Raw genomic sequence first — 14075 nt, forward strand, 5'->3', positions numbered from 1 at the left:
GAAGCACACAAAAGCAGACCATTTTTAAAGCATCAGCTCTTTTGAGCCAGTGGCTATTCAGACAGTATGGAAGGGTCATTGTTTCCCATCTTATTCTTGGTGGCTGATTTCTCCCATCATTTCTTCTTGGACTGATACAGAAATGTGATTTAATTTACTTTCTCAGGGAACACTAAGCACTCATGGTGCCACTAACACCCCACTGGCCTTGACTGCAAAAAAATACTCAAGCAGCTCCACAGGCTCAACTGTCACATTTTATTTTGATGCCATTAAATACTTAGAGGTTACACACAAGCAAATACAATGCATTAGTTGCAAGTACCTCAGTTCTCTTCCCGTATTGTGCCTTACAAAAAACAAATCCAGGACATGGTCATTACACGTGTCTGTTAAGATCTGTCGCCTGTTGATTGCTATAGTCCATGGAACAAGGCCACTCTATGAGCAAATTTGGTATTTAGCACTTGGAATGAACACTTCCTCAACAAAACGCTTTTTCTCTGACCTAACGGTTATGATTTCCTGAGATGAGGGCATGATAAAAGGGTAAAAAAACACTGAAGAGTCTCTGAAAGTAGCAAAGGATGAAATTAAACCATCTAGACCTGAGAAGACATTGAGGAAGCAAAACATCACAAAGACATGCACTGGGATGTGGGGTTTTTTCGCACATTACACAATTAATTTTAATACTGCCTCTGTCTTCATGGCATATGCGATATGCAGACAGTAAATATCAGGGCAACAGTTCTTTGGCAGGAACAGTTTCAGAAATTAGAAAGCACTGGTTTGGCAAAATAAATTCAAATTTAGTGAATTCACCCCACTTCGACCACAGCCCTTAAGCTAATATTGTCATATCCCCTCCCATACCCAGTGCCATTATGTCAGCCACAGCAAGGCGGTAGGCAGAGGCTCAGCCAGAGACCACAGGAACTTCGTAGGCTTCTTTCTCCGTAACACAGCTAAGGAACACAGCTCACACTGCCACAGACTCTGTGTTTTTTAACATAAATGTCCCTTCAGGAAGTCCTGGTGAGGTCCTTTACTCAGGCACCCAGTCACAACTGCAGACACCCAGGGCTTCCAGCTCTAATGGAAGCAATTAATATCATTCAACAACTCCTGTTGCAAAACATCTATTGCTATTACTGCACGTACTTTGTTTTTGAGGAGAGAGAAAAAGCGATAACTATTTGTTCATCACAAATTCCTCTTTTCCAACTTCAAACATTCTGGTGGACTTACCCACATCACAAGTAATGAGGGGGAGGGAGCAGAGCTCTTCTGGGTTTTGTGATTTAATTAAAAAAAAAACCAAACAAAAAACCCCACAAAACAAATAAACAAGTGCTTGCATTACAGCTAATCAAATAATGAGAGATCACCCTCCTCAAGAGAGGAAATTGCTCAGAAAAACACTGTCATTACCAACATAACGACCTCAAATACCTTTAATTCGTTTGTGGAAGCTTGATGCCAGAAGTATCCTGACTTCAATGCATGTTAATGCTTTGCACTTGTAATCGTTTTCCCCTTTTACTCTATAAATGCTTTGCAAATGTGATTAACCATCATCCTGCTCCTTCCCAAAGTGGGAGTTGAACTGAAGCAGCGCAAAGAAGCTCTCTGGGAGCAAATGCATCAATGAAAGGCAAGCCCTTGTACAATAAGACACATTCGGAGAAAGCAAAAAAAAAAAAAAAAAAAAAAAGGCAAAGCAGCAGGCTACACCTCAGCAAGGAGCTCACACCTGACTGCTTAAAGCCACACAGCTGCAATGAGACAAATCTCCTGTTTTCCTGCCCTTTCTACTTATGAACTTAACCTGCTTCCAAACTATAAAATGACTGCATGGGGAAAATACAAACTTATAAAAAGTCTTGAAATACCTTAGATAAGCACCTTGCTCAGATGTAGTTTCAAGATCTTTGCCTAGATGCTTCCAGAGGTTCAATACCCATAAGACTTTGTATGGCATCAACCATGATGCTGCCCTTGAACCCCATTAGAACACATCCCCAACCTCCATACTATTCAAACCCACTCCTACTGGTAGGAACTCTCCCTGCAGTCATGCTTTCCTTCACTTCCACACCTTTACACTTCCCCTCTAAGCCTTACTATGTTCTTTCCTAACAGAAACAAAAGATCCTGAGCTATTTCGCTCTGCTTTGCACTTTAGAGAAATGAGAAAAAGCAGTGTTTGGTCAGCTCCTGTGAAGAGGTGGACAGACACCAGTCTGTACAAGATGAGAGGCTTCATTCCCCATTCACAAGACTTGTTGGAAGATGAACCCCCTGTACTATGTTTCCTCCACTTCCCCTGTCACAGCCAACTGGTTTGGAAATATCAAGCACCAACAAAGTCCAGTGTTCAACTGTCAAGAACCAGCGCTGGGGAAGCAATTCCTAGTAAGTCTTTTTTGCAATGTGTGGCAAAACGTCTCTTCAATAGCTGTCTGTGACCAACAACCCTTCATATTGTATTTAGGTTTTTTGGGTCTGGCTTCAAAGCAGAATTATAGCGCTGAAAAAAATGACATTTAAGGAAGGAACAACTAGCCCTTCTGAATACATAACAGCTGTACAAAGCGTATCCATGCATGAAAACAGATTGCTGCTATTTGTACAACTACAGCTGAGAAATACACTCCCTTAAAATCTTGCAAAAGGTCAACACTGCTTCAGAAAATGCTTATTTTTTGATGAAATGATAGATCATGGAGATAAGCTCTTTAAAAGAGGAGAAGAAGAAAGATTGATTAAATAGTGAATAGTCCATTTTGTTTTTTAAAAAGCCCAAATAAAATTTCAGTCAAAAGATCTTGATTATGTTTTGGTCACAGAAGCAAGTTTTGCTCTAAAATTGCATGTTTATGAGGTGACTCCTAGTAAGGAAAAGGAACGGGAGTTTTTATAGGAATTATGGCATGTAGCTTAAAATTATTAATGACTGGAATCATGAAAAGAGACTTGACTCTCACAGAACAGGTGCTCAGCAATTATTGGGGGTGGGGAAATCAGACCCATCCATGGCCTGTCAGTTTGCCATTCAGATCCTCTCCCCACCCACACTATCCCACAAGCTCACCCCAAATCATTAACTGACTTAAAAATTCTTGGCTTGCTTGGCTTGGTGTGGTATAAATACCAGAATTGTCTTTTGAGTTCTAGTTAATCTTGAAAGTGTTTTGTTTTGTTTTAAATAACAATGGCCATTTAACACTGTTTCAAGTCTACCATCCAGCACAGAGTTTCAGACATTTCTGAAGTTAACCTTCTGCAAAGGTTAAAAACTCTCACTTACTCAACTGTCTTTCGGTTAATTTTAATAAAGATATTCTTCCTGCAAGAAGTTTTCATTTTTAGCCACTCAAGTCACTGCTAAGTGCTTGTGACTCTCAAACGCACTCAAGCTAACAGAGGTTGCTTTATTCTAATTCCCAACGATAAAATAAAAGAAGGGAACTGGAAAACTGCAGGCTTGGCTAAGATGCAATAGAATTAGCAAAGACTTCACATGATGTTATCACCAAGCTACAGACTGAATATCAAAAAGAATAAGATGCTAGAGGGAAAGAAAAAAAGAAAAATAGTAAATTTTAATCTTCAGTCACATCTTCTGATGTGTCTGTGATCATCACCAGTGAGCCTATTTTAATGGGAAAACCCACTAAAACCATACTGCTTCGCTTTTCCTGCTAGTTCACCGTTTCAGATCAACTACATACTACAAAGAGGGATTCTTCACTAAAAGTTCTGAACATCAGCTTGAGGGAAATTCCTTAAAGAGCCATTCAGATGAACAATATCAGACTGCGTTACTTTAAATAAGTCATTTTTTTTCCTAATAAAATCTCCAACCTGTTTCCCCTTTATTACTTTGCTAGACTGCATACTCATTTCCTAACTACAAGCTCCCTCTGCGTGTTTATAAAACACTGTTCAGCTCTGTGGATGTTTCTGAAATAGAACTGCTACTCCTCAGTAAAAAAAAAAAATAAATAAGATAGCATAGGGAAAACAAAAAAAGCTGAAAATTATTTAATTGTTAAGCTTTTTAATCTTCAGAAAAAACAGGTTATGGCTAAGGATTTTCCTTGGGTTATAATCCTATCACTTAACATATTTTGCTGATAATCCCCGATTTGTTCAAAATTGTTCAAAACAAATATAAAGTTATCAGTGTATTTTAATCACAGGTTTGACTAGCTAATTTTTGATGTATGTTCATCTAAATTTAGGTGAAAATATTTTTGTTAAGGACAATTACTGTGTTTCTGACGATGAAAATGCATGTTATTTAGGAAGCACAGTGAAACAACTCTTTATCAAAGTTATCTCAACTTATACCTGTTTAAGCTCTTTTGCTTCTTCCTGGGAGATCTTCTCTTGCTTCTGCAGCTGAACCTGGTCATTATCCATCCCTTCTCTGCCTCCCACTGGAGAGCCGGGCTGCACCACTCCTCCCAGGAGTCCTGTGGCTGCAAGAGAAATTCCCGTGGTCAGACTGCCATCTCCTGTACCAACAGGGAGGACTAGTGCTAGTATCGAACTGGTTGACCTCTGCTTTTGCACTACAGCGGTTTGCAAGGGGCCAAGCAAGCATAACCCAGTCTTGCCCGTTAAGCTATGTTCTTCTAGAAAGGATTCCAGCTGTGTGTCGTACAACACCTAACGTGGAAGTGACAGGCTGCTGAGAGATGACTTATTATTAAAGGCAGCATTTGGAGAATGCGTTCATTTTGGGCTGTGGTGATTCATCTGAACAGAAAGCGAAGAAGCAGCAACACACTCACAATCGGATAAATGAAGATTCTACACCTGCTGCTGCTTCTCTCTTTAATCTTTTTAATTAAAGAATTTAAGTGACAGATCAGGGACAGAGCCCAACAGTCAAGTCAGCAAACCCCAGAAACAGAAGGGCAACGCTGACGCTAACAGCCACCCCCAGCTAAGCAGCGTGGATGCAATCCCTCGTGTAACATGCCACCTGTCCTTTATTTAAAGCATCAGCTCTTATTGCAGTATCTGATACTACCCTGTAGGGTAGCAGGGACATGCTGCAAGGAAAGGCTATTATTTCTGATGCAGATGGGTGCTAAACACCCGAGACACACATCTTGGCTCCCAAAGGTGCTTCAGACAGCTCTGAAGCTCTCCCACTTACAGAGGCACCAAGAAGGAAGCCAGTTCTACCACTGTCACCTGTGAGCACATGGCCTGACCCAGCACAGGACAATGACAGCAGCTCTTACGTACACCAGGACAGAAATCATGTCAGATGCCAGAGCTCACTGCCAGGTTGAAGAGCTGGTGCCCAGCTGGCTGGCAAACCGACAGTGTACACCCGACCGATTTGGATATCATTACTTCCCCATGAAAAGGGAGACAAAAGCTAAACCAAAAGTACCAAACCCTAAATCCCTCTCAAGTAATTACTGCAAATTCATAATCCCTGGAATTATTCGGTTATCAGCCTGAGAGTCACTGGACTCAGACAATGTCAAGATTTAAGACAAGCGAGTCATTCACTGTACTAGTGTTACCCTGTGCAAATGCTCCTTGTATTCAGAGGGGCTAAGAAACAGGCACTGAAAAACGCTGCTTATGGTAAATTACTGTCATGGTCTCCTTCAGAGGACAAAGTGGGGAGGGAATGACAGACCTTCCTACAGCAGCAAATAGCCAGACAAGATTCTTTGTGTTTCTTATCAGCCGAGTGTCACCATATGCTAATTATTTCATTAAAAACAAGAAATCTATCCATTTCACTCCATTAATTTTGCTGAGGACAAGAACAGGAGCAGGACATGAGAAAGACACACAAAAAGAATGGGATGAGGAAGGAGATCTAGCATTTCCCAGCAATTTTCTCATTAAAAAAAAAAAAAAAAAAAAAGAGAGAGAGAACTGAATAGAAAGGCAGAAACAATTTTGTTTCATTTGTGTTACACCCACTTGGACTGTGAGACTCACTGCCACCACGTGAGGAGAGAAGCTACCAAACCCCTGAACAAAGTGCTGGAAACTCATAATAATGAGAACATTCGGTCACAGGGGGTAAGCAGGAAAAATTCAGCAATCTCCAAAGGGTAAGAAAATGTGAATGCCAGTCTTCAGCTATAGGACTGAGACAGCACTACCGTAGATTGTTATATTGCAGATGCACTATAGGATTTTTTGCACTTTTTAATCCTGGGTAGCTGTTATCAACCATTACTGAGGATGTTATTGGCTAGGGAAGTACTAGCTTGATCCAGCACAGAACCACCTCTGTTACAAAACAAACCTTGCTGCTCTGTCCTGAGCATTTAAACACCCGTGCAGCTTGATCCAAAAAAGCATAGTCAGAAAAGACACGCAAAGCAGCTAAAAATACTTTCAGATAATCTGATGTGCATAAAACTCTTCACAAATTCCTCTCCTAGGTGGAATCAAGCCAAAACTCTTAGGAAAGACAAAGTTTTTTGTATTTACTTATACAAATGTGCAAGATGCACTACTTTAAGGCAGAAGTAGGATAAACAGAAAGGATCCAGATGAGACTATGACAGTTGTGGAAATATTCACATCTCTGAGCTGCACCACTGAGGGCAAAGAACGTTACCAGCCACTTTGGAGAGACAGAGGTACCTCTGCTGCAAGGATATTTCTCTTTTAAGTCTCTGAATCAACATTCGCTATCTGAAAAGAGACACATATTTTATGTGTACACAGAGGCAGGCATGCATAACACAGACTTCCCCCCCCTCCAGCTTTTAGGAGGGGGTGGGAGGGAAAGAAAAAACTAAAAATCAGTATTTCCACCATGTGAGCAGCCATGGAAAAACCGCAGAGGTCGCAGCGCAGTCCGTGACTGCCATCTCGTGACTGAAGGCAGGCGGTGACAGACCCCGGGGAAGGAACAAACAAGGGGTTTGGTGGAGCTGGAGAAGTCAGGATTTCCATAACCTCCAGTTTTCTTTACTGACATTTCCAAATTAAACAGTCAAAATGCAGGTGGGGGTAGGAGAGCAATATCCTTGACTCACTGACTCAGATGCAAACAGAGCAAAGCAGTAGGAAATTAAGCACAGTAGGGCTGTATAACCAATTATTTTATGTAACCAGCCTTAAGACCATCAGGAACTGAACACCAATTTGCTGGAATAACTCAGTGCTTAAGAAACCAGCAGGTTGTTTTTCCTCTAAGTTGTTGTGCTGACATTTTGGTGCCAGATGCCCAAGACTTACTTCCTTAAAAATTAACAAGCTTTTCCAAGCTATGGCCCTTGATGACTCCTCAACAAGAGGACATTATCCTCCCTGCTGAAGTCCAGTTTTAGCCTGGTACACAGAAATAGGTTTATCTATTGTTTTATTGTATCATCTTTCTATTTGTTTTTCATATACTGGCCACAAATCCATCCACAGATTTGTTCTTTTGTCACTAACAACTAGGAAGAAAAAGAGGATTCAGTTATGTTATAGAAATAAATTCCTAAGACAAAAAAATCATCAGCTTTCAAAACAAATCCAGAGCTGGATTACAAAAAAAGAAGAAAACTAACCCTCTGGAATTTCAGTAGTAGTAACAATAATAAGGAATGTCATTCTTGTTGTTGTGAAAAGGGTGTCAGTCTCTGTTGTGTTTTCTTATAACAATTAAACTATGCATTCACCTGATCCAAGACCTACAATCTCCTAAATCCAAACACGTGAACATCTCAAATGATAAAATTCTATTTTCTAAGATATGAAAATTAACATTATGTTTATCCCATTTACCATTTAAAAACTTGCCAGACTTGAAATTTGTTTGAAACTTTCTACAGTTAACTCAACAACAGGTTTAATATAGATACGCTTCCAGCTGTGAACTGACAAAGGAAAAACAGGAATTACAGAGGTCTCTGAAGCATGCAGTCAGGAGAGAAGAATGGCTTTCTAATGACCCTTCCCCACAGACGGGAGCAATACTGAATTGGTGACCACCAGAAAAAGAATTACACTGTAGTTAAAGCACAGGCCAGTAGCTGAAACTCAGATTAAGCTAATCCTTTCAAAAAGTGGTGTGGAGGTAGTGACAACACCAGCTGAGAGCACAATGTTAAAGAGGGCTTGGCATGTTTCAGCTGTCAGGCTCCTGAGGGACACTCAGCTTCAGCTTCTACAGTCACAAGTTTTGCTAATGTAGTTGGGAGAAAGTAAATCCAACCAGACTAAAACAGGGCCACACACTTCTGTCATCTCTCCCTCTTAGCAAGAGGGTCTGAAGTCACCTACCAGTTCTTTCTTGCATTCTATCATCAGCATGGTCTCGCCATTGGGGCACTGAGGAGAGAATCTGCTTGTAAATATCCTACACTGTTCTGAGTTTGAAAACCACTTGGAAACTTTTGGTGCTAGTGTTATTGCTTACAGACAGATTGCTTTGCCTGTCACATACCTGCTTGCCAAACGGAGGTCCCCAAATCTACCTGAGGAGACTTCTGGGCACCAACAAACCCTAGGGCATCTTCTAAAAACTGCATCTTCTTGCTAAACTGCATCTCCAAGATGGGGATTGCTTCTGGCATTTTTGCTGACAAGAGCCGGTAAGAGGTGTCAGGCTTCCCAATAAATCTCTGTCGGACACTGATTTCATATGGCGTATGAACTCTGATATCATCGACATCCTTTGATTCAAATCTGTGAATGACCTGAGAATTGCAGTCACTGATTTCCAGGCCAGAAGCAAAGAGCGTGAGTTTTCCTGGCTTGACATTTGAGTCTGTTCTGTGGGTGATAATAACTGGAATTCTAATTAAGATTTCTTCCTGGTTCTTCGAATCGGAAACTGTGGCAGTTTCCTTTGGCTTGATTTCCAAAAGCGCTTTCCAGAGCTTGCTGCTAAACGACCACAAAGAAGGAGATTCGAGCTCAGTCAACAACCTAGGAGAGAACAAGACAGTGTTAGAAGAGTGAAAGCCAGTAGGAGGGTCATGCTACCCCCACCAGTTCAAAGCAAATTACCACAGACACAAAGATTTCCTAATACTGACTCCAGCCCTCTGATATTTAGCTCCTCAAACCTATTCACAGCTTAACAGGATCCATCCTCAAACCTATTCAGAGCTTAACAGGATCCACCCGTTCTAAAAAACAGCTTTTCTTCATTTGCTAACACGTTGGAAAGTGGTCCCAGAACATCACTGTTCTGATGCAAGAGATTCAACTTCCAACTGGATTTATTCAGGCCAATTTACACCCATATGTTCTTCAGCTAACACTGCCTTTTACCTCAATGCTTCTACACTTGGCCATCACCACCACTGCCTTTTTCTGCTACTTTATACCTCAGCCTCATAGTCGGATGCCACCTTCCGCTTTGCCCCCAATCCCAAATCCCCATTGCCAGTAAAACCACTATGAGCGCAAGATGGAGGCTGAAAAGCCCAGCAGCGACTGTCCAACTGTCATCCAGCATCTGCCTCTCCATCAGTGTTGGTGCAGATCCCGAAGGAGACAGGCCCCCTTGCTGGCAAACTGGTGCCTTAGCTTAAAGGTAACTGGTCTTAATTTATGGAGGAATTAAGGAACTGCTCCCAAAGACGACTGCTATATAGCCAGATATAACACAGGGAGTCAAGCCCTTTATTTCTAAGCAAGAAGTAAGATACACCTAACAGGTACCTAGGTCTATCAGCTGCAGGCAAGAAAGATGTAACACACTGTTAGGAGGAATCAATGACATGGAGGACACAATCCTTCTGTTGTATTTTCTAACAGCTTAGCCCTTTCCCCTTTTCTGGGGTCCTCTCCCAAGAAAGGATGATGACCACAGATCTCTTTGCATCTAAGCCTCACCACTATTTCCACACACACACAAAAAAAAAAAAGGAATGAGAAGAACAGTAGTAGTTTCGGTTTTATTTTCCACATGCTATGCTGCCTGTTAGCATCCATCTCCAAGTCTAGAAAGGAGTTAAAGGCAGAGCTGCAGTCAAACCTATTACGCTCTGCTTCTCCCACTCTCTTCTCATCCCCTGCCCATCACCCAAACCCATCCTGCTATCCTGTATTTCAGGATGACTCAGCCTCAGTGGCTGGCAAGAGCTTTTGGGACAAACTATATCTCCCTGCACAGCCAACAGTAATTTCACATCCCACTCTCCCTTCCACTGTGCAACCAGCCACCTCCTCTCTCACCCACCAGCAGCCTCTGGTGCCCACCTCACCTGAGCCAAAGCAGCTCGCTCCCCGTTGCAGGGAGGCCCAGGAAGAGCAAATCAACCCTCTGATCAAACATCCACTGCTCAAACAACCCTGCCCAGTCCTCACTGGAAAACAGCAGCGTGCTGACTGCAAGCATCTCACAAACCTCACAGCATCTCAGCCTGCACATGACCAGCCTGATCAGGATATTTTAAATGGAAATTTCTCAGCCCACCCATCAGTCACTGAGAAGAACAGAAAAGTCATCTTTGGAGGCACCAATGGATCCTCAATTAACTATTGGAAGGGAAGAGGTTAAGTCTCAACCAACATAACAAAAGCTGTAAGAAGTTCAACCCAGATCAGAATTGGTTCCCCCCCTCCACCGCCTCAAATACCTTACAGACTATCCAGAGATTAGGCATGTGCCACTGGCATGCTAGTTGTAGCAGATGCTTCTGAAGTTACAAAATTTTTTTGTATTTAGTGACTTAAATCCCAAAGATGCATGCCTTACCAAACCAAAATACAAAGAATTACTGCTTCATTGCTATTTTGGAGAGCCAGCTTGATTTAATTTGCTTTTAAGTTTACTTTAGAAAGGTACCGCCTGATAAAATATGCATCACAGCAGTGCTGCTCTCAAGATACTTTTTGTAATGATTTATTTTCCATGAGAGAATCAAAGTGTGCCTACAGAAGACTTTGCAATTTTAAGATCCTGTTTAATTTGGCTGCAGACAAAGTCTAATCTGAAGGAGGAAGTTCTAACTGAAGACACTTTGTTTACTAGCCATTAAAGTTCTGCACCAGCTTCAAAACAGACCTACTTAAAGAAATTCATCTGCTAGGAAAAGTAGAAAAAGCATATTGGGAGTCAACCACTGAATTCATGGGTAGCAGAGTTAGAATGAATTGTTCCAAGAATCCATTTTCAACAAAAGCAGGAACATCAGATATTTCTGTAGATAGCATGCAACATGAGTAATGGTTCTGGAGCTCCCTGCTGCCCTCTGAAAATGCTATGACATGCCTTTAAAAAAAAGGGGGGAAAGAAAAAAAAAAAAAACAACAACAAAACCAAAACCCAACAGACAGACCAAAGGAGATGTAACAGAAAGTCCTACAATAACAGAATTTGACATGGCACAGTATCATAGATTTAGGGCTGAATTCTGAAACTATGAGGTTCAACTTAAGTTCAACACAGAGAACAACTGAAAAAGCCCTACGCTCCGCTAGCACACACCATCTTCTAAATTAAAAGCCACGCTCTAACCTACCTGCTGTAACTAAACAGGAACAAATGACCTGATCTCATTTCTAAGGAAGGCAAAGCACATTTTCTGTTCTCTTGGTGTACGGAAGAGTTACAAGGTACTTCAGGGCAACGACAGCTTACTTCTGTGTCTTAACCTATGAAAAGTCATTACATTCCTACTGCAATATGGGTTCGCTTCATCACATTCACTGTGAGAAAAGAATGTGCATACACTTACTGAAAAGCAGCTGCAATGTGACAAGTCTAAACCTCCGTTTACATTGTGGTGACTTATTCTGGATAGCTTTGAGCCTTAATTTTTTTACCACTTTATCCCTTCACCCGTCTCCTCCCCTCTTCCCCCAGGGACTGATATCCGGAGGCTGTGTGATGTCTGATTTACAGTCAAGATTTTTGTGCTGCACAGCCCTAACAAAGGCTCCAGCCAACCTCTCCAGTGTTCTATGGAGGAGTCACCCCTCTGTATCAACAAACTGTATGACCAGTCTGTATACACAAACGAAAATTTTCAACCACAGTACCTTGTCCTCTAGTAGTAATATATTAAAAAGGAACCAGCAAATCTGGCTTTCTGTTTATTTTTAGTCTTTGAACATCTGCTAGCACATCAGACTCAGCTCTGCTTATCTGCATGCGGGTCCACTGAAAGCAGCTGTATGTCCAGGCATACACAAGAACAGAATTTATAATCCAAAAAAGCCCACACATACAGGAAAGATAATCAAAGTTTTGAACGTATGAAAGTAGATAAACGGGCCTGGTTCTCTTTATGAAAGACACCACCGCCAAACTGGTGTCACTCATATAACCTTGAATTCGCATACACAAAAGTTCGTTACCAAAGTTTCCTTTTGCACAAAATCTATACATGCAAAAAGGGTCTGCACAGTATTATCCACAAAGTTACTTCTCATTAAGTTTCTAAAGAAAGTAAAAGAGTCTTAATAGACATTAGCATATTTACCTATGTTAATAGTCTGAATTACCTAATGTGTAACAATCAAATGAGCTTCAATCACAGCCTTCACCATTCTGTACATTGGTTAAGGACATGAAGAAAGATGTCACTAGTTCAAGAGAAGACTTTGGGCAGGGGGAGAAAGCACCTTTATCAGGAAAAACAAACAAACAAACAAACAAACAACTGCACACACACAAACTATGCTAGGAAAGCAAGTGTTAGAACTCCTCAAAAAGCACAGTGCAATTAAAAGTTACGCTAATGGCTTCTGGGGTGCATTTTAGCTAGCCAGCAAGCTGGCCAAACTCTTCATACTGTAGATAAAACAGAATCTCAGCTAACATTTTGTCAATGCCTTGCTTTATTTTTCCATTTTCAAAATCAAAGCATCTAGCTTTTCAGATTCATGAAGACAAATAATACCTCCCAGTGCATCTTAACCCAAAACAAAACTCTCTTCCAAAAACAATGAGCAGGTATTTATTTTCCTACTCATTGTTTATTGCTACAGAACTTTAAAAGCTATTGCTGAAGCTTTCAGTTATCTTGGCTTTTCATTAAAGGGTATGGAGAATATCACCAGAATCACTGTGAAATCAACACTTTCTTTTAGACACAATATCCATCTAAAAACAGATGCTTCTTCCAAAAACAACTAGTTTGAACTTTATCGTGTTTGTTTCTTAATGCAGGTGTCAGAGCTTCTACGAAGACACTCATAGCTATATATCCTCAAACACTACGATACTAGTCTTAACTTTACTGTCTATTTTGGACTGCTATCGAACCCAACCTGCATTATCCAAAATAGCATAGAAAGACTCTCTTTGAATGTTAATCATTAAATAGTAAAGTCATAACATTCTGGTTAAGACACCAACTATTTACTATTCACATCAAATTCTGAAACAGCTTAAGTTAAGCAATATCTCAAATGTGTTCCAAATTTCTTATTACAGTTGCCTAAAGCCAGCACGTGGTGGCTAATTTTTTTGAATATACTGGCTTAAGTGCCTGACTGAGATTACTACAAATAGCCTAGTACTGTCTCTTCAGTTCTTGCACCACCACACTCTGCAGACAGAGCTCAGCAGTTCAGTGCTGCTCCACACTGCTCATTTTTTTCCTCAAAATGGATTTATTCCACCTACACCTAAAGGCAGGGAGTATGCTGTGTAAGGTTAAAAGCAGTGTGGTTTTATAGCACAAATACGGAAATACTATTTCTACAGTCATTTCCTTGACTACATCTGGACCACAGACTCAACCCTCACTGCTGTGTGTGGCTGGGAAGTAAGTTCTTGTGAAGGAATGGACAAATATAAAACCCTCAACTACACACACTGTGTGCAAAAAGCTGCCTCAAGAGCTAACTTTCATGCACAGAGAGTACAATCTACTTGAACTAATGATTAACTGGCAGCTGTCTCCTGATAACTCTGGGAAACCATCTCCAAGTCAGCAGCCTACCTGCCATATTCAACATTTCATTTGAAAAGAACTAGAATAGCAGAACTGTGGTTGTGTTTGCTGTGATACAGCAAAACAGGCTGGGCTAGGGCTCGCAACACTAATCAAAGTCATCTTCCAGTATTTCACACTTAGGCATATTCTAGGACATAAAATAAAAATGTGAATGTCATACCT

The 14075-nt window shown here is 41.0% G+C and overlaps 1 protein-coding gene across 6 annotated transcripts in view; it reads right to left on the reverse strand.

Moving 5' to 3' along the window:
- The window catches only part of SNAP47 (synaptosome associated protein 47), a 79760-nt gene that overhangs the window by 56402 nt on the left and 9283 nt on the right, over positions 1-14075 (reverse strand). For 5 of the 6 annotated variants that reach the window (XM_056334458.1, XM_056334459.1, XM_056334456.1 and 2 more), the window contains 2 exons: positions 8438-8922; positions 4360-4490 (listed from right to left, as the gene is read on the reverse strand). In XM_056334458.1, coding sequence (XP_056190433.1) covers positions 4360-4490; positions 8438-8922 — 616 coding nt within the window. Of the gene's footprint in view, positions 1-244; positions 1096-4359; positions 4491-8437; positions 8923-14075 lie in introns of those variants that run through there. The other variant, XM_056334454.1, reaches the window with a different exon arrangement.

This window comes from Falco biarmicus, chromosome 4 (genome assembly GCF_023638135.1).
Source record: "Falco biarmicus isolate bFalBia1 chromosome 4, bFalBia1.pri, whole genome shotgun sequence".
Taxonomy (NCBI): Eukaryota; Metazoa; Chordata; class Aves; order Falconiformes; family Falconidae; genus Falco; species Falco biarmicus.